At 43.5% G+C, this 19,722-nt stretch overlaps 1 protein-coding gene across 2 annotated transcripts in view; it reads right to left on the bottom strand.

Annotated features, from left to right (window-relative positions):
- Positions 1-19,722, bottom strand: part of ITGA11 (integrin subunit alpha 11) — a 120,676-nt gene that overhangs the window by 81,373 nt on the left and 19,581 nt on the right. For both annotated transcript variants that reach the window (XM_037833575.1, XM_037833574.1), the window contains exon 2: positions 8,123-8,234. In XM_037833575.1, coding sequence (XP_037689503.1) covers positions 8,123-8,234 — 112 coding nt within the window. The remainder of the gene's footprint in view (positions 1-8,122; positions 8,235-19,722) is intronic.

The following is a 19,722-nucleotide window of genomic DNA, read 5'->3' as shown; positions in this document are numbered from 1 at the left end:
CAGAGATAGATTGTGGTGATGAACACATAACTATGTTATCATACTGTGGACAGTGGATTGTATACCATGGATGATTGTATGGTGTGTGAATGTATTTCAATAAAACTGAATTTAATTAAAAAAAAAAGAGAATACATTGGATTGTTTTAACTGTATACTGGATACGGCAGAAGAGAAGATAAGTGAACTTTAAGACAGAAGAATAGAAGATGTCTAAATTGAACTGTAAAGAGAGAGAAAAATGGAATAAAAACAGACTAGAGATAAGAGGAACCTGGTGAAACATAAGAGGAACATGAAATTGGAGTCCAAACAGAAAAGGAGAGAAAGAATGGGACAGAAGCTAAATTTGAAAAATAAAAGTAGAGAATTTTCCAAATCTGATGAAAAACACTAACCTACAGATTTAAGAAACTTGGGAAACTCTAAGCAGAACAACTAAAAGGTAACCTACACTTAGATACATCAGAGTCAAATTGCTGAAGTTGAAGACAAATAGGAAAGAATCACAGAAACATGGCATATTACATTTAAAGGAATAACAGTAAGCTGAAGACTGACATCTCAACAGAAACCACAAAGCTGGAAGATAATGGAATGACATTCCAAAGTGCTGAAAGAAAAACTGCCAACCTAGCATACTACCCTAGTTGAAATATACTTCAAAATGAAAGTGAGATAAAAATGTTTTCAGACAAAACAAGCAAGCAATAAAAAACCAACCCCTAAAGCAGAAAGAATCATTGTTAGCAGACTTTCACTGTAAGAGCAAATTTCACTTTAAGAAATACTAAATAGAGATTTTTGGCGAAAGGACAAAGATCTCAGATGAAATAACAGAACTGTATGCAAATGTGAAGAGTGCCACAAAGGGTAATAGGGTACACAGAAACGAATATTTACAGTTTAAAGCAACAACAATTATAATAATATCTTGTGGAATTCATAACATATGTAAAGATAAAATATATGGCAAAAATATCACAAAGGATGGGGAAGATAACTGGAATCAAACTGTTGCCAGGTTCTGTGTTGTTTAGGAAGTGCTACGAGTACTTTAAACTAGATTTTAATAAATCAAGAATGTATACTGTAATTTCTAGGAAAACACTAAAAGGTTAATAAAAGGCTACTACAAAGCTAGTAGCAGAGAAGAAAAGTGAAATAATACAACATACTTGAATAATCCAAAAGAAAGTCAGAGAAGAGGAATGAAGAGACAAAAGCTAGATGGGCAAATAAAACACATCGTAAAATGGTTGACTTCAACCCAACTGTATTAGTTATTTTGTTAAATGTCATTATCCAACTAAAAGGAAAGAATTGGCAGACTGGATATAAAGGTCAATTATTTACTGTTTAAAAGAGACACACTTCAAATATAAGGACAAAGAAGGGCTGAAAGTAAAATGATGGAAAAAGATAAACTATACAAAAACTGACCAAAAGAAAAGTTTGTCTGTATTATTAGACAAAAGTAGACTTTAAGGCAAGAAACATTCTGAAAGATAAAGGGAGACATTTTATAATGATAAATGGGTCAATTCAACTGGGACATATAACAATCCTTAACTATATGTGCTTAATTATCATAGCTCCAAAATATATAAAGCAAAAGTTGATGGAAACAAAAGAAGAGACAGGCAAATTCCCAGTCATAATTAGAGATTTCAATAGATCTCTCTCAAAAACTGATAGCAGACAAAAAATCAGATAAAAAATCAGCAAGGATGCAGAAGATTTGAACCTCACAATTACCAAATTGACCTAATTGACATATATAGAAAAATATTTCATAAACTATAGAATAGACATTCTTTTCAAGTGCACTGGGAATTTACTAAAATAGACTGTATCTTACATTATAAAGAAAAAATTTTTAAATTCAGTTTTATTGAGATATATTCACATACCATACAGTCATACAAAGTGTACATTCAGTTGTTCACAGTACCATTATATAGTTGTGCGTTCATCACCAAAATTAATTTTTGAACATTTTCATTACCACACACACAAAAATAATAAGAATAAAAATTAAAGTAAAAAAGAACACTGGGTGCCTGTTTTTTTTGGCCCCCATTTTTCTACTCATTCATCCATACACTGGACAAAGGGGAGTGTGGTCCATATGGCTTTCCCAATCACATTGTCACCCCCATAAGCTACATTTTTATACAATCATCTTCAAGATTCAAGGGTTCTGGGTTGTAGTTTGATAGTTTCAGGTATTTACTGCTAGCTATTCCAATTCATTAGAATCTAAAAAGGGTTGTCTATATTGTGTGTAAGAGTGCCCCACCAGAGTGACCTCTTGACTCCTTTTGGAATCTCTCTGTCACTGCAGCTTATTTCGTTTCCTTTCGCATCCCCCTTTTGGTCAAGAAGATGTTCTCCATCCCACAGTGCCAGGTCTATATTCCTCCCCGGGAGTCATATTTCACATTGCCAGGGAGATTTACTCCCCTGGGTGTCAGATCCCATGTAGGGGGGAGGGCAGTGATTTCACCTTTCAAGTTGGCTTAGCTAGAGAGAGAGAGAGGGCCATATCTGAGCAACAAAGAGGCATTCGGGAGGAGACTCTTAGGCACAATTATAGGGAGGCCTAGCCTCTCCTTTGCAGCAACAGTCTCTCCAAGGGCAAGTCCCATGTTAAAAGGCTCAGCACATCAAACCACCGGTCCCCTATGTCTGTGAGCACATCAGCAACCATCGAGGTGGGGAAGCCCAACACCCCTGCATTCTCCACCAGCTCCTCAGGGGGCTCTGCATATTTTTTCTTTTTTTTTTTTTTTTTTTCAAATTAACTCTTTTCATAAAGAAAATTTTAACAAATATAAAAAGGATTTAAATTATATAGTGTATCCTATTAAAAGGATTTAAATTATATAGTATATCTGACCACTGTGGGACTAAATTAGAGCTCTTTAACATCTCCAAATGTTTGGAAATTAAGCAATACACTTCTAAGTAACCCATGAGTCAAAGAAGAAATCACAAAGGAATTTAAAATTACTTTAATATCAGTGATAATGAAAATATAAAAATTCATGGGATGTAGCTAAAGCAACACTTAGAAGGAAATGCATGGTTTTTATCCATATACTAGAAAGGAAGAAAGGTTAGAAAATCAACAATTTATATAAGAAGCTAGGAAAACAATAGCAAATTAAATCCAAAAAGTGGAAGGGAAGGAATAATGAAAAATAAGAGTATAAATCAATGAAAGAGAAAACAGATTAAGTAGAGAAAATCAATAAAGCCCAAAGTTGATCCTTAGAAATGATTAACAAAATGGATATACCTTTGGCAAGACTGATCAAGAATGAAAGAGATGACACAAATTACCAATAAGAAGAATGAAAAGGAGGACATCACTATAGATCCTATAGATGTTAAAAAGATAACAGGAGGATATTATGAATAATAATTTATCAATAAAATTCAAATTTGAATGAAATGGACAAATTCCATGAAAAACATGTTACCAAAATTAACACAAGAAGCAATAGGAAATCTGAATAGTCCATTATCTTTGAAGAAATTGAATCAAGAATTAAAATCCCACAAAGAAAACTCCAGAAGCTTTACTGGTGGATTCTTCCGAAAATTTATGGAAGTAATAATGCCAATCTTATATTCTACCAGAGAACAGAAAAAGTGAGAACACTTTCCAAAACATTTTATGAGGCCTGCATAACTGTGATATCAAAAGTTACGCAGGACAGGATATTATCCTGAGAAAGATATTACAAAAAAGGAAATTTACAGACCAATATACTATATGAACATAGAAACAAAATTCCTGACAAAAATAGTAGCAGGTAGAATCCAGTTAGATTATATATACATATAGATTTGAATACATGGTGACCAACTGAGATTTATCCCAGGAATGCAAGTTTACTATAACATTCAAAAAATCAATCAATGTAATTAAGTTTTTTAAATGATTAAAGGAGAACTATATAATCATCTCAATCTTTGCAGAAAAAGCATCTGATAAAATTCAACACCTGTTCACATAAAAAGAAAAACATCAGAAAACTAGAAATAAAATAAAACTACCTTAATCTGAAGGTATCTACAACAAACAAATGAATAAAACACAGTCAACATCTTGTGTTTTCACCAATACCACACTGCCTTGATTACTATAGTTTCAAGTATAGTTTCTTGAAACCAGTTAGTATCAAACCACTGACTTTGTTTTTCTTCTTGGATATTGTGTTGGCTATTCTGGGTGTTTTGTCTTTTCATATAAACTTTAGAATCAGTTTGTCACCATCCATATTTTGATCGGGATCACTTTGAATCTATAATTGGAAGAAATGAAATGTTAACAATATTGAGTCTTTCCGTTGATGATTAACAACTTATTTGATTATTAAATAATACTAAGTTTTCCTTTTGATGATGGAAATAACAAAAGAACATTCAGTACCAACACTTATATTCAACTCTGTACTAAAGATTCTAGCCAGTGCAATCAGGCAAGGAAAAGAAATAAAAGGTATTAAGATTGGAAAAAGAAGAAATAAGACTTTTTCAGATAATATGATTGTATACATAGGAAATACAAAAGAATCTACAAGCAAACTATTAGAAATAATAAATAAATTAAGTGGAGTTGCTGGATAAATGTAAGCATACAAAAGTCAATTGTATTTTTATATACTAGCAAAAAAGGTTGGCAAATGAAAGAAGAACATTCCATTTTAATAGCATAAAATATCAAATACTTAGATATTAATGAAAGATATGCAAGACTTCCACACTGAAAATTTCAAAACATTATTGAGATAAAACTTTAAAACAACTGAATAAACATAGACATATACATATTTATGGGATTAAAAGACTCAATAGTAAGATTTCATTTTCCCATAATTGATTAAAAATTCAATGCAATTCAAATCCAAATCCCAGCAAGTTTTGTTGGAGGAAATTGACAAGTTGATTCTAAAATTTATATGGAAATATTAAGGATCCAGAATAGCCAAAACAATCTAGTAAAAGAAGGACAAATATGGAGAACCCACAGTTCCTGATTTCAAAATTTAATTTAAAGCTACAGTAACCAAGGCAGCTTTTATTGGTGCATGTTTAGACAAATAGACAAACTGAATAGAACAGAGTCTAGAAAAAGACCCACACATATCTAGTTGCCTGATTTTCAACAAAGGTGCCACTAGAATTCAGTGGGGGAAATAGTCTTTTAATAATTAATGATGGATCAATCAGATATCCATATGGAAAAAATAAACTTTGACCTTTATCTCACACCTTACACAAAAATTAATTTGAGATGAATCATTGACCTAAATGAGAAAGCAAAAACATCAATGCTCTAGAGGAAAACAGTGGAGAATATCTTCATGATCTTGGGAGAGATAAACATTTCTTAAACGGGAAACACCATTAAGAGAATGAAAAGGCAAGGCATAGACTGGAAGAAGATATTTGCAATACACCTATATTTGACAAAGAATTTGTATACACCATATAGATTTAAAAATCCTCTAAATCAATAAGAAAAAGACACACAACACAATTAAAAATGGGCAAAAGACTTGAGCAGACACTTTCAAAAGAGGATAGCAAAATGGCTGTGCCAGTTTGAATGTATTATGTCCCCCAAAATGCCATTATCTTTGATGTAATTTGTGTGGGCAGACCTATCAGTGTTGATTAGATTGTGATTCTTTGAGTGTTTCCATGGAGATGCGACCCCCCCAACCATGGGTGATGACTCTGATTGGATAGTTTCCGTGGAGGTGTGGCCCTGCCCATTCAGCATGGGCCTTAATTAGTTCACTGGAGCCCTATAAAAGCTCAGACAGAAGTGAGCTTGCTACAGCCAAGAGGGACACTTTGAAGAATGCATGGAAGCTGAGAGAGTAGCTGCAGATGAGAGACAGTTTGAAGATGACAGTTGAAAGCAGACTCTTGCTCCAGAGAAGCTAAGAGGGGATGCCCCAAGAGCAATTGAGAATTACACTTTGAAGAGGAGCTGTGGCCTAGAGAGGAACGTCCTGGGAGAAAGCCATCTTGAAACCAGAACTTGCAGCCGACGCCAGACACATGCCTTCCAAGCCAACAGAGGTTTTCTGGACACCACTGGCCACCCTCCAGTGAAGGTACCTGATTGTTGATGCGTTACCTTGGGCACTTTATGGTACTTTATGGTCTTAAGACTGCAACTGTGTAACCAAATAACCCCCCTTTATAAAAGCCAATCCATTTCTGGTGTTTTGCAATCTAGCAGCATTAGCAAACTAGAACAATGGCCAATAAACTTAGGAAAAGCTGTTCAGCATCATTAGTTATCAGAGAGATGCAAATTAAATCCACAAATGAGATACCAGTACATACCCACCAGAATTGTTAAAATTAAAAAAACTGATGTGAATAACAAATTATTAGTGAGGATAGGGAGCACTGAAACTCTCTGTCTTATGTTACTAGAGAGGGTTGAAATTGGTACAACCACTTTGGAAACAGTTCTTCACAGTTAAACTCAGCAATTCTATTCCTGAGTATATATATACCCAATAAAAATGAGTGGATGATGTCCATCTAGAGACATGTCCGAGAGTAACAATAGCTCTATTCAAATTATCCCTGAATGGAAAAAGTCCAAATATCCATAAACAGTAGAATGATTAAATAAATTGTGGTATATTCATACGATGGAATACTACACAGCAATGAAAAAGCATGAAGTATAATACATTCAACACCATGGTTGAACCTCGTAGACATAATGTTGAGCAAAAGAAGTCAGATACAAATGAGTACCCACTGTATGACAACATCTATATGCAGTTCAAAAACAGGCACAACTAATCCATGGTGATCGGAGTCATGATAGTGGTTTTCTCTGGTGGGCACTGACTGGGTGGGGAACACAAAGGAGCCTTCTGGGGAGTTGGAAATGTTTTATATCTTGTTGTGGATGTTGATTACATGGGCATATGCCTATATAAAAGTTCATTGAACTCTACACTTTAGATGTCTACAATTTATGTACGTTATACCTCAATAGAAAGGTGATGATATTCCTTTAAATAATAATAATAATAAAAAGAATATGAGAGAATTAGCCAGATCTGGATGGTGGGGTAGGATGAGAGGGAAGGTACAAAGAAAGCCTGGGGAATCAGAAAAATTGAAATAATTCAGTTTGGCTGGAGTGTTGAGCACTAGAGAGCAGGGGGTGGGGAAGTGGAAGGGGACGACATTGGGGAGGGTAGGCAGGGGCTGGATTGGGAAGGCAGCAGTGTAGAATATTTATAGAGTCTTCATGTGTTCCCTTGACTCTGCAAGGGCTTATAAAAAGGACACCCAGAGGCGTAGCCTTTTCCTTCCAAGGAAGGAGGGAAGGAAAGAAGGAAGACCCTTTTTGCTGTCAGCTAAGAACTAATGAGGGAGGAGAGCAGGGATTAAGAATAAATGTGCATGAAGCATCTTGTTGGGGTGATGAAAATGTTCTAAAACTGAGGTGTGGTGATGGCTGCACAACTTAGCACATTTACTAACAGATCTTTGAGTTGTACACTTGAAATGAGTGAATTACATATATAAAATATGTCTCAATAAAGTTATTAAAAACAATAGGAGGTGGCTTTTTCCCTCTTCTTGATTGCCCCTGCCGTGGGAGGGGTCCTTGGGATCTTTCTGGCCCTCTCCCTCTGCTCAGTCTCACCCTCACTCCCCTTTAGCCCATTTCCCCTGTGTTTTAACTTGTGGACACACTCATCCCTTCAGCGATACCTCCCCACCACTCTCCAAGTAGCTGCCCCCAGTGACAACACCAGGCCATGGAGGCCCTGAGGGGTTGAGGGGGGGTACCTGCTACCCACGCTGTCACAAAACCCAGAGGAGGAGGGTCGTTCATTCCCATTTCACAGATGAGAAGATTGAGGGCCTGAGAAATTAAGTGCTCAGAGTTTCATAGTCGGGGCAGAGCCTCTGCACCCTCTGACCTTCTGGGACAAAGGGTCAAGTCGCTGGAAATGGGAGAGCCTGTGTGTAGGGGCCGCTTGGCCGAGGGGCAGGAAGGAGGGGTTAGGCATGGATGCTGCAGGGCTGGGTGGGGTGGGGGGCAGCTCTCACTCACCACTTCTTGCCACTGATTTCGTGCTGTTGCACCGTGTAGCCAAAGAAGGCGGTCCTGGGGCCGGAGATGACCCGGGGCTTCCTGGTGTCCATGTTGAAGGTGTCCGTGAACCCTGGGGTGGGGAGGAGAGGACAGGCAGGGGAGTCAGCTGGGCAGAGACATGGGACTCTCGGCAGCTCACCTACAGTGGAGGTCTTTGTTGTTGGGGTGGGGAGACCGCACCCCTAGCCTAGAGGATCCTGGATGTGGTGACAGATATAGTTCCTGCCTGGGGGAGCCCACAGTCTGATGGGAGTGGCTCAGCGCCTGCCCTGGAAGTGCCTAGAGTCTGATGGAGGTGGCATAAAATCTACTGTTGGGGAGATTAGTCTGAAGACCCAGTCCCTCCCCCGAGTCCCCTGTCTCTTGGGGGAAGACAGCCTTGTCCTAAAGAGGCCAGAGTACAATGGAGGAGATAGTCCATGGATGAACCCAGGCTAATGGGAGAGACATAAACTCTCCCTTAAGGAGGCTCTGGTCTGAGTGGGGAGACGCTGCCCCTGCCCCACAGTTTGATGGACAGAGGCTGCAGACCATGAGCAGGATTCCCGTGACCCTGCCCCAGAGGGGGCCACTGTGAGTCCTTCCATTTGCTCCTTTGAGGAGCCATGCCCCAGGCCTACACACCCCCTTCTCTGGTCCCTCCTTGCTCCCTAAGACTGGAGCACCTGATTGCTCAGTGCTGGTCCTGAGCAGGAGCTCCCTTCCTGCTCCATCTTGCCTTCCTCCGCTCTGCTTCTTGCGGCTTCTACTTTTCTCTTACTTCCCTTCCCTCTCCTTCTTCTTTTCTTCTTTCTCCCCCATCCCCAACTTCATTTTCTCATCTCTGCCTGCTAAAGAGGCAGGGAACTGATGTCCACCTCCGGGGCTTCTGGTCAACCCTCTTCTGAACTTGTCTGCAAAGCTCCTTGCCTTTGGCCAGGGCTGCTGCTTGGCTGGGGCAGCTGAGGCACAGGAGGCAGAAATCCTATAACCCTTCACCCTGGCCCCCAGAGTCTTCCCTGTTTAGTTAAGTCACATGTCGATTAGCCAGTCCCACCTGCCGGGAAGCGTCCTTGAGCCTAAGGCTTTGCCCCTTTTGGCATTCTTGTGCCAAATCATAAAAAGTAACAGCCATGGCTGGACAGCATCATTTACTCTCACGGGGGAATGAGCAAGCATCAGCCGCACTTGGCAGACACGGTTCAGCCCCAGGGAGGCTGGGAGACGTGTCCAGGTCCACCGCGGGACAGGGGCAGCCTCAGAACGAGGACCTCAGGCACCTGCTCGGCAACTCCTTCCCCCACGTTGCAGGTCTTGCCTTGTTCCCTGTTCAAGCCGCACCTCTGCCCGGTTGTCACTACTAACGGGACTGCCAAACTGGGCACCCTGGGACTTAAGGATCCCACCATGAGTCAAAGCTTTACAATGCATCAAAATCAATCTGCAGAATAGAACTGTTACCATAAACCTCAAAGAACATTTGATTTCCATGTTCCGTGTTATTTGATTTCCATGACAACCTGGTGATGTAGGGGCTCTTATTCCCAGAGAAAATCAAGGGTCAAAGAGGCTAACTGACATGCCAAGGTGGCAGAGCCAACAAGCAAGAGGATAGGGACGCAAGCCCCCAAAGCCCAGGTATGAACCTGTGAACATCCCATTTTCTTTTCTCTGGGCACTGACCTCCCAGTTGGGGTGCTCAAGGGTGATGCTTTGAGCGCCTACTTGAATAAGGCCTCTTGAAGAAAAGCTAGCAGCTCCTTCCACACTTCCTTTATTTGCCTGTCAAACTGATACAGTGCCCAAAATTTCCTTCACTGGAGTCACAGAATCAGAGTCCCCAGATGTAAAACTGGAAAACCTTAGAGTAGGGATGCTGAATGTATGTTATCTCACTACCCATGCTGATTATCAGTGCTGCCTGGAGCACTCAGTTAAATATGATTCTGAGGTCAAATCTGAGCCCAGTCTGGAAGAGTAAGTAGTCTAATCAATGAGCAGTAACTGCTGCAGGTACAGGAGAGGACAGTTGCAGCAAGTGGTTATGTGGCTGCCAGCACTGTCTTTGTGATGCCTAATCCACCAGGTGAATTTTGTGTTATGATCCCAGAATGGGGGTGGGGGAGGAAGAGTACATTAATCATTAATCTATGACTGACTTGTTTAAGATCCCCTTTGACCCCTTAGCCAGAGGGACTTTGCAGCCTGGTTAGCAGCAGGCCACCTTGGAGAAGGGGACCCTGGTCAGGTGAACACGGGGATAAAGGAGAACAGGTCCCTGGCCAGTGAGGGCACATCACAGAGGAGAGAGATGCTGCTGTCACATGTGTAGAGCAGAAGGGCACTAGGAGGCTGGTGGGCAGAGAAAGGCCAAAGAAATGGAGATGCCAGTGGATGAGAAACTTACCCTCTCTCCAAATCTGCCCACGAACACACACACACACACACACACATGCACAAACATGCATGCACACACATGCACACACACATATGCATGCACACACACCCTCACAGGGCACACACTTTCCCTGATGGAGGGACAACATCATACTTGGCTCCCTGGCACCCTCTAGAACCCTTCCTGTATCCTACCCCAGCAGGGCATTGGTCAAGAGGAAGTAGTGTTCTGGCCATTGGGGAAATCTAGACCCATCACCAACTCCCAGGCTGGCAGCTGGGTGAGGGCCAGTGGAAACAAAGCCATAAGTTGTGTCTTGAGGGTCTTCTCCACTCCTGTACCCTTTGTCAGTGCTTCTTGTGTTTCCATTGCCAAAGGGACCCTTTCAAAACCTGCCAGATCCCTCCTCAGCTCAATATCCTCCAAGGTTTCCCACCCCACTCAGAGTCAAAGCCAAGCTCTTACCCACAGCCTGCAAGGCCCTGAGTGACCCAGCCCTGTTACCTCACCCTCCTCGGCTCCTACCCTCGAATGTGTCAGGCACGCTCTTGTTCTCTCCTCAGTGTCGTGCCCTGGCCACTCCCTCTGCCCTGCACGCTCCTCCCCCAGCTACCCACACGGCTCACTCCCTCACGCAGTTCCTGCCCCTCACGCTGCCCGCTGCCCATTTCTGCTTCAAGGCCGTCTTATCTCCAGGCCATCTCCACCACTCTCTATCCCCCGTACCCTGCTCAGTTGTTCCTCATAGCACTTATCACAGGCAGATCAAATATTTATTTGTTTACTGTCACGCAGCTGATATTTTATAATGGTCTTATATTCTCCAAGTGAGATGAGACGTGGCTATGTTCTCTCCACTCTATCCTCAGTGCTTCACTTAAAGATCTGGCTCACAGTGAGTGGTCAACAGATGCGGGTCGATTGAATGGTTAGAGACCAGGACCCTCATTTGGCCAGGATTCTTCCCCCAGTGAGGAAAAGGGGAAGAAAAGAATATTTACTGAGCATTGGTATATTCCAGGCACTGTTCTAGGTATCTAACATTTAACTTTGCAGTAATTAATTAGATCCTACAGCAACCCTGTGAGTTAGATGTTATCATACCTATGGGAGGTTAAATGACTTGCCTCAGATCACTCAGCTGGGAGCAGATTTGAGCAAGCAAATATTTTGGGGTGCTGGGGCGACATTACCCCTCCCTGGGAGATCGGCTTTTCATAGGAAGGACCCACTGGGGAGGGGGGAAGTTTCCTTTCAAAGCAGGGAGCAGGGGTGTCTTCTCTCATGTCCCACCTCCTTGGCCTTTGGGTTCCAAATTAGACGCACAAATGGCAGAGCAGATGGGAGGCTGCTCTTTGGGGCTCAGGTGCCCTCAGCTGGGCCCTCATTTGGGGTCTGTCAAGGACTAGTCCTGCCTCCCCTCACATCCCTGCCCCCAGCCTCACTGGGGACAGGATTAGTGCCATCCGGCCACAAGGAAGAGGATCAAAACCCTCAAGGCCGGGGCATTAAGTTACAAAGTGCTGGTTTCTTCCCCTGAGTCTGCATTTGCGTCTGACCAAACCGAACCAACCAGGGAATGGATTTTCTAAAACTGATGTCAAGTCCAGCGCTCTGACCTGGGCTCCCGACAAGGTCTCTGGCTGGCTCTTCTGATGTGAAATGGCGTTCATGCTCAGAGAATGCTCTCTTCTCAGAGATTTATGAGCCCCAAATAACCACAAAACAAAACAAAGTTGTTTTTGGTGGGAATCAACAGGCTGATTTCAGAGGCACTGGGAGCCTGGTTGGGCAGCTCGCCACTTTTCTGCCCTTGATATTGATGATAAAGGAGGAAAAAAACCACAATTCCTGAGCTGCTGTCTCGTGGACTGTGGCCAAAGTTATATCAGCTGCTGTCCCCTTTCTCAGGATCTCTTATCTGTCATTTCTAAAAGGCATCAGTCAGTCCCAAGAAGGGACTGAAACCATGGCAACGAGCTTGAGCATCACTTGGGGTGCACAAATTCTCAAACCACACTCACCAGGGCAGGCAGCTACAGTCCCAACTGCTGAGGTACTCTGGACAACGCACGTCTACAGCTCCCGTCAACTCAACAGCCCCCGGGGAGTGGTTGCCCTCACTTAAGGGGCACAACTGAGCTTCCATGCTGTGTTGGTCCCTTCTCACTGCAGCCAGGGCTGCCGTGTGGGATGCAGATCTGACCGCCTCCCCCTACATAGCTTCCCATGGCTTTGGGGAGAAAGTCTAAACTCCCCCATGCACTCCCCAGGCCCTCTGAGCCTTCCCAGCCTCGATGTGAACCAGTTCACCTCTGGCTCCCTGTGGCCCAGTCACCAGGGCCCTCTTTCTGCTCCGCAGATGCACTTTGCTTCCTGCAACCTCGGGGCCTTTGCACATGCCATTTCCTCTGCCTGGGCTCTGATGAGCTTCCACCATCCTTCATATCTCAGCCTGGATGTCACATCCCCAGCCTGGAAGCCTCCTTGGTGCCTTGATTAAGTCAGATCTTGTGTGATGATCTCATCACTTCCTGTACTTCACTCTGGGCTGGCTACTTTGCCTTTCTAAATGAAGTTAGTAATTACATATTTTTATAGTTTATAGTATTTTTATATAGGTAATTATACATATTTGATGGCGTCTGTCTCCCCCTTAGGATTGTTAACTCCATGAGGGTGGGACGGTGTGTGCTTGGTCACTGCTGGATCCAGCACCGAGCATAGGGGCTGGCCCAGATCAGTGCTGAGGGGTGAGCAAGACAAGGTCAGGGTAGGGACCCTGCCCCGGGGGGGCTTAAAGTCCAGCTTGGGAGGAACGGCACATGGAGACCACGTGGGGAGTGAGGGCTCCCCTGTAACCACGATGTCGTGCTGTTAGAGGAGGTGTGGGCTGGGGTAGTCGGGGAAGCTTCCAGAGGACAGTGTGTAGGAACTGGGGAGGTGGGTCAAAGGCAGTAGACAGGCATCCCTGAAGTGAATGCAGAGCCAGGGAAGGAGAGGTCAGCCTGCCTGGGCTGGGGGCTGTTAGGAAATGCCCGGCTCCTCCCGCCCTCCCACCAGTCTCCTTCAGGGAAGGGTCCAGGCATGGAGAGAACGTGGACTTCGAGTTCAGGGAGAGCTTGGTTAAAAATCTGCCTCCAGCACTCATTCACTAAATGGGGACCTGAGGCTAGTTACTTCTCCTTTCTGGTTCTCAGTTTACTCACCTATAAAATGGGAGTAAAAATATCTACCTCAAAGGGTGGTTGACAACACTGAAAGGAGTCACTAACCTGAGGCAGCGCCTGGTATGTAGAAGGTGCTCGATAAATCTTGGTTGACTTGAACCTAATCAAGATCCCCTGTTCTCCGAGCTGCCTCAGTGCCTTGGCACATGCTGTTCCTTGTGCCTGAAATGCTTTTCTTCCCTTCGTCTCAAACTTCAGAGCCCAACTCTGGGCTCTCCTTCCTCTGGGCCTGCATGGCCCTTGGTGTGGGTTGCTTATAGCTTCTGTCTCTCTCTCCCTTGGATTTCATTGTTTCCATACCTGTCTTGCTTCCTTTTCAGGCTGTAAGCTATTTGGGGCAATATCTATGAGTGACTTTTTATGCTTTTATCTTTATCTTGTGCCAAGATGATACGGATAGTATTGTCTGCTGAATTTCTTACCTTCTGAGAATCTGTTCTCAGAACCAGAACCTGTTGACTTCTTCCTGCCTTAGTTTACTTCCTAGCCCTCTGACTTATGTACTGACAGTCCCCTACCATTTAGATGATAACAGCAACAACAACAACAACAACAATAAAGCATAGTATTTACTATGTTCCAGGCACTGTTCTAAATTCATTTAACCCTTCTGACAACTCTTTGAAGTATATTATTATGATCGTTTTACAGATAAGGAAACTGAGGCACAAAGAAGTTAGGTTGCCTGTCAATGCCACACAGCTAGGAGGTGGTAGGGATGAAGTCCAAGTCCTCATGGGTCCTGTCCCATCCTGCCCTGTCACCATCAAGCCACTGACTCCCTCCAGAGGCTTGAGTTACTCCTACAGGAATTTCTTCCAGGCTTGTCCTCCGACCTGTCCCCTCTTCTTCAAAACCTACCCATCCCCTGTGCCATGCCCTCAGATCCTGTCCACTAAGAACCAATTGGTGAATTCTGGTCATAATGGATAGAACCCAGGAGACCAGGTATCCCAGAAGGATGGAGCCGAGTCCCCAGGGCCCGGCAGGTCTGGATGAAGCACCAGATCTGAGCTGACAGCTAGAGGTAGCCACTCAGTGACCCAAGAGCAAAGACCTCTCTGTGGCTTTCCTGCTGCTGGGCTCTGGGCCCTGGCTCCTTCTTTGAGCCGTGCTCTGGGTCACAGACACACCTGTGTAAGCAAGAGCTTCTATTTTCCTTGGATGGTGGGAGCTGGAAATATTACCCAAATTCTCTAGTGTTACCTCCATCTTCCCAGTTTTACTTGGGCTCCAAGAATCTTCACATCTAAAAGCAAATCACAGACAGGGAGAGGGAAAGGGAGAGAAGACTCGAAACTGGCCTAAGCAAAAAGAAATGGGACAGTGGACCTCCTGCTGCTTGGGAAGGACATAACACTTTCCAAAGAGAAAGAAATGAACTTTAAATGACTGGTTGTTTTGCATCATCTGCATTGCTGTCTCTTCTGCCAGAGCAAATAACTAAATTGTGGTGGTTCTCTTTCCGCTGCCAGCCCTCTTCTGCCCCAGGGCTATTGTTTCAAAGACAGTCACCTAAGAAAGCCAGGCCAGGTTAGGAGCCTTGCTGGCGAGGCCCGAGGGCCCGCGTCTAGAGCCTGGTGATAGGTACCAGTGAGATATGAGAGAAGGGACAGGCGGGTGGGCATCGAAGGAGGAAGGCCTCCACTGGACAGGAGGCCATCCCACCTCGGTGGGCCTGGGACTCCAGGAGAAGCAGGGACTGAGCTTGGGGAGGGCCTGAGGCACTCACGGGAGATTGGTTAAGTGTGCACTCACCCAGGAGGGTGGGGGACATGGGCCCCGACCTTGAGAGCTCCCGGGCTTGGGGGGGAAAGTGTGCAGTCCCCCCCCAGGGGTAGTTACTTGGTGTGATGGTTAGGTTCATGCGTCAGCTTGGCCAGGTGATAGTACCCAGCTGTCTGATCAAGCAAACACTGGCCTAACAATCACTGTAAGGACGTTTGTGGCTGGTTAATAAACCAACAGGCTGGTTTATTAAATCATCAGTCAATTGACTGCAGCTGTGACTGATGACTCACCAAAGGGCGTGTCTTCCACAATGAGAGAATGCAATTGGCTGGATTTAATCCAATTAATCAGTTGAAGAATTATAAGTGAGACAGAGGACCTTCACTTCTTCTTCAGCTGCCCAGTGAAGAATTTCCTGAGGAGTTCGTCGAAGTCACCGGTTCGTTTCCTGAGGAGTTCATTGAACACGTTCGTCGAAGATCCCAGTTCATTTCCTGAGGAGTTGGTCGAAGTTGCCAGTTCGTTTCCTGAGGAGTTCATCAGAAGTCTTCCTTGGAGTTGACAGTTTGCTGACTGCTCTACAGAATTTGGACTCGTGCATACCCACAGTTGCGTGAGTCACTTTTACAAATCTGATAGTCAGAGACACCTCTTGTTGATTCTGTTTCCCTAGAGAACCCTAACTAATACACTTGGGGACACAGGAAAATCACATTGGGAGGTAAGCTGTGCACAGGCGGCAACTCTGCCTGTACCTCCACATGTGGAGGGCATTTAATGAATAGAGCAGAGCTAATTTCCTACATCTTCTCTCCATCCATGACTCTGAGCAATGTGAGGAGAAGGACTGAGTTTCATTTATCTCTTTCTTCCCACCATAAGGCCTGGGACTTAGGAGGTGGTTAGTAAAATGTATCTAACAAAAGCAGAAAATTCAGTTCTGCCTAACAGCAGCAACAAACATTACTGAGTACTGTGTATGAGGCAGTTAATGTATTCACTTACTTCTCACAACAATCCTGAGGCAGGTGTTATCATGGTCTCTATTTTTTAGGTGAGGAAACAGAGGCACAGAATAACTTGCCCTAAGTCACACATCTCGTAGGTGGCAGAGCTGGGATATGCAAACAGGTGGCCTCATTTCGGAGTCTATATGGTAGATTGAACTGTTGGCCCCAATTCTTCACTTCTCTGTATCCACACTCTTTGCCATGTGACTTTGTCGTTCCTCCCACGAAAGGGGAAGAGTATATATTTCCCTACCCTTTGACTTTGGGCTGGCTCATATAACTTACTTTGGCCAATTAAACAAGGCAGAAGTGAAAGTGTGCCAGTTCCTAGGGTAGGCCATGGGAAGGCATTGTCTGTTTTTCCTTGATCACTCGCCCTTCTACCTCAATGTGAGAAGTGTTTGCCCAGGTTAGCCCACTGATCCCAGGAAAAAGATGAAAGACATTTGGAGCAGAGCTGCTCCAGTTAAGTCACCCTAGCCAAACCCAGCAGAGATAAGCCACCCCCACCTCCAGATGCATGAGCAAGCCCAGTGAGACCAGCAGAGCAGCTCAGCTGAGTTCACCTTAGGTCAACTGATCCCCAGCTGACCCCAGACATGTGAACTAAATAACCAATTATTGTTATTGTCACTCAGATTTTGGCTGGGGGGAGGTGCTATTTGTTACACAGCATTATTATAACAATAGATAACTGATGCAGCCTGACTCTTAAATAATAGACAAATTTTTGATCAAGTTAAAAAATATAAAAGTTTTTTTTTTTTTTTTAAATAGACAACCAGGGATGGGGAGGGACAGAGTGATTAGACAAAAGCATAAGGAGAATGGAGGCTGGAGATCTGTGGGGACTCATGGTTTCTGGGGTAGTAACCTAATAATTCCTTTTTCAAGATCTCATCCAGAAGGTCTGATATGAGGCAGGGCTGGGCCTGGACCTTGTCTCTCAGGGAGCAGTGTGGTGTAGCAGAGCCAGCAAGCTGTGACTTCTTCCTACTTAAGCCATGTGCCAGGCCTTATGGCCAGGCTGTCCTGCCACATCCAGCAAATTGAAGGCACAAACGGACAGACAAACAGCCACCTAGTGGGCTTCCAGGTTCTGGCACAGGCTGTTTGTCTCATTTTTCCTCCTTCTAATCACCATGGTACATGAAGTTCCCATCAGACAAGTTCTCTGGGGGTCAAAAGTAATGTGAAGCAAATATGTTATCAGAGAGGGGTAAATTATTGGGATTTTATTACTATTATTATTATTATTTTAGATATTGGCACACCAACATTTATACTGGCATTTTTCAAAACTGTGAATGGATGGAGGCAGCCCAAATGACCATCAACTGACCAGTGGATAAACAAATTGTGGTACATACACACAATGGGAAATCATGCAGCTGCTAAGAAGGAATGTCCAAGGTTATAAAAATAAAAGTAAGGTTTTCCCATTCATCCAAAGACAGTCACAATATTTCTCTCAAGTGCAAATTTTCTCATGTAGCCTAAGGCCAGAATGAGTGAAAGAAACCTTCATCCATGTGGTTTATGCTCATTGTGAATTCTTTCATGTTTTCTAAGGTCAGAACAACTGGTGAACACTTCCCCATATAGATGACATTCAAAAGGTTTCTCTCCAGTGTGAGTTCTCACATGAACTCTAAGATAACATGTTGTGTATTCTTTCCCACATAGATGGCATTTGTAGGGTTTCCAGTGTGAGTCTTCTCATGTCATCTACGGCCAGAACAATGGGTGAAGACTTTTCCACATACATGACATTCATATAGTTTCTCTCCATTGTGAAGTATCTTATGTTGCCTGAGGTAAGAACAATGACTAAGGCTTTCTCACATACATGACATTCATAAAGTTTCTCTCCAGTGTGCGTTCTCTCATGGGCTCTAAGATAAGAATGTCCTGAAGGCTTTACCACATAGATGGCATTCATATGGTTTCTCTTAAGTGTGAATTTTCTCCTGTAACCTAAGATAAGAAGGCTGAGCAAAGACTTTCTGACGATGGCAATGATACAGTTTCTCTGCAGTGTGCACGGACTCTCATGTTGTCTAAGACCAGAGCAATAGGCGAAGGCTTTCCCATATACAAGACATTCATAGGGTTTCTCTCCAGTGTGTGTCCTCTCATGTTGTCTAAGACCAGAAAAATAGGTGAAGACTTTCCCACATAGGTTACATACATAGGGTTTCTCTCCAAAGCGAACTCTCTCTAATGTTGTCTAAGGGAAGAACACTGAGTAAAGGCTTTCCCACATTAAGACCAATTCATAGGGTTTCTCTCCACTGTGAGATATCTCATGTCATCTAAAGGAAGAACAATGAGCAAAAACTTTCCCACGCAGAAGGCATTCATAAAGTTTCTCTCCAATGTCAGATCCATTGTATCGTCTAAGGCCAGAGGTTTGAATAAAGGCTTTACTATTTACATATTTATATGAATTACTTCTAGTGTGACCTTGCTTACATTGAGTAAAGCAAGCTTTACGTTGAGTAAAGCATGACTGGTCAATGAGGTCTTTTCCAAATAGTTTGCTGAAATAGGGTTTCTTTCCCTTCTGCATTAACGCATGTTGAGAAACTATGGATATGTCTGTGAATTCTTGCAAATCATAACATTTAAAGGGATTCCTTGGAATATGAGATCTCAATGACATGATGGTAGAAGTAGCCTTTCTGTAGATAGTTCATATGGTTGTCATTTCTTGTTTTCTGTATCCACTTTCTCTGCCTGAAGTCTGGTTTTGGAGAAATCCTATTCCTTCTCTCCACATTTCCTCTCCTTGTACCAACTGGGAAAGAATATCTGATTTGCAGACCTGAGATCCCACCGAAACCAGATGACTGATGATCTCGGCCATCACATCTCTGAACAGCTTACTCTGACATGTGTCCAGGAGAGTCCATTCTTCGTGGTGGAAGTCTATAGCAATGTCATTAAAGGCCAATGACTCCAAAAACATCATGGATATTTGGGTTCAGACAGAACCAACCTAGTGTTTGCATTGTCAATAGTTGAGCTGACTACTTCCTACCTCTTCATTTCGATTACAACCAGAAAAGCAGTAGTCAAGCAAATGTGGATGCTGCTGTTTGTTCCACAGCCCCAGCACTTCCCGGGTGAGTCCTGGGAATGTTTCTGGGAAGTCCAAGGCTGTGGGTGCGCAGGGCAGGAAGCTTCTGGCTCTCTCAGTTTAGAGCA

Source organism: Choloepus didactylus, chromosome 4 (genome assembly GCF_015220235.1).
Source record: "Choloepus didactylus isolate mChoDid1 chromosome 4, mChoDid1.pri, whole genome shotgun sequence".
NCBI classification, from domain to species: domain Eukaryota; kingdom Metazoa; phylum Chordata; class Mammalia; order Pilosa; family Megalonychidae; genus Choloepus; species Choloepus didactylus.
The sequence above is the reverse complement of the archived record's forward strand: the minus strand, read 5'-3'. Positions and strand labels throughout refer to the sequence as shown.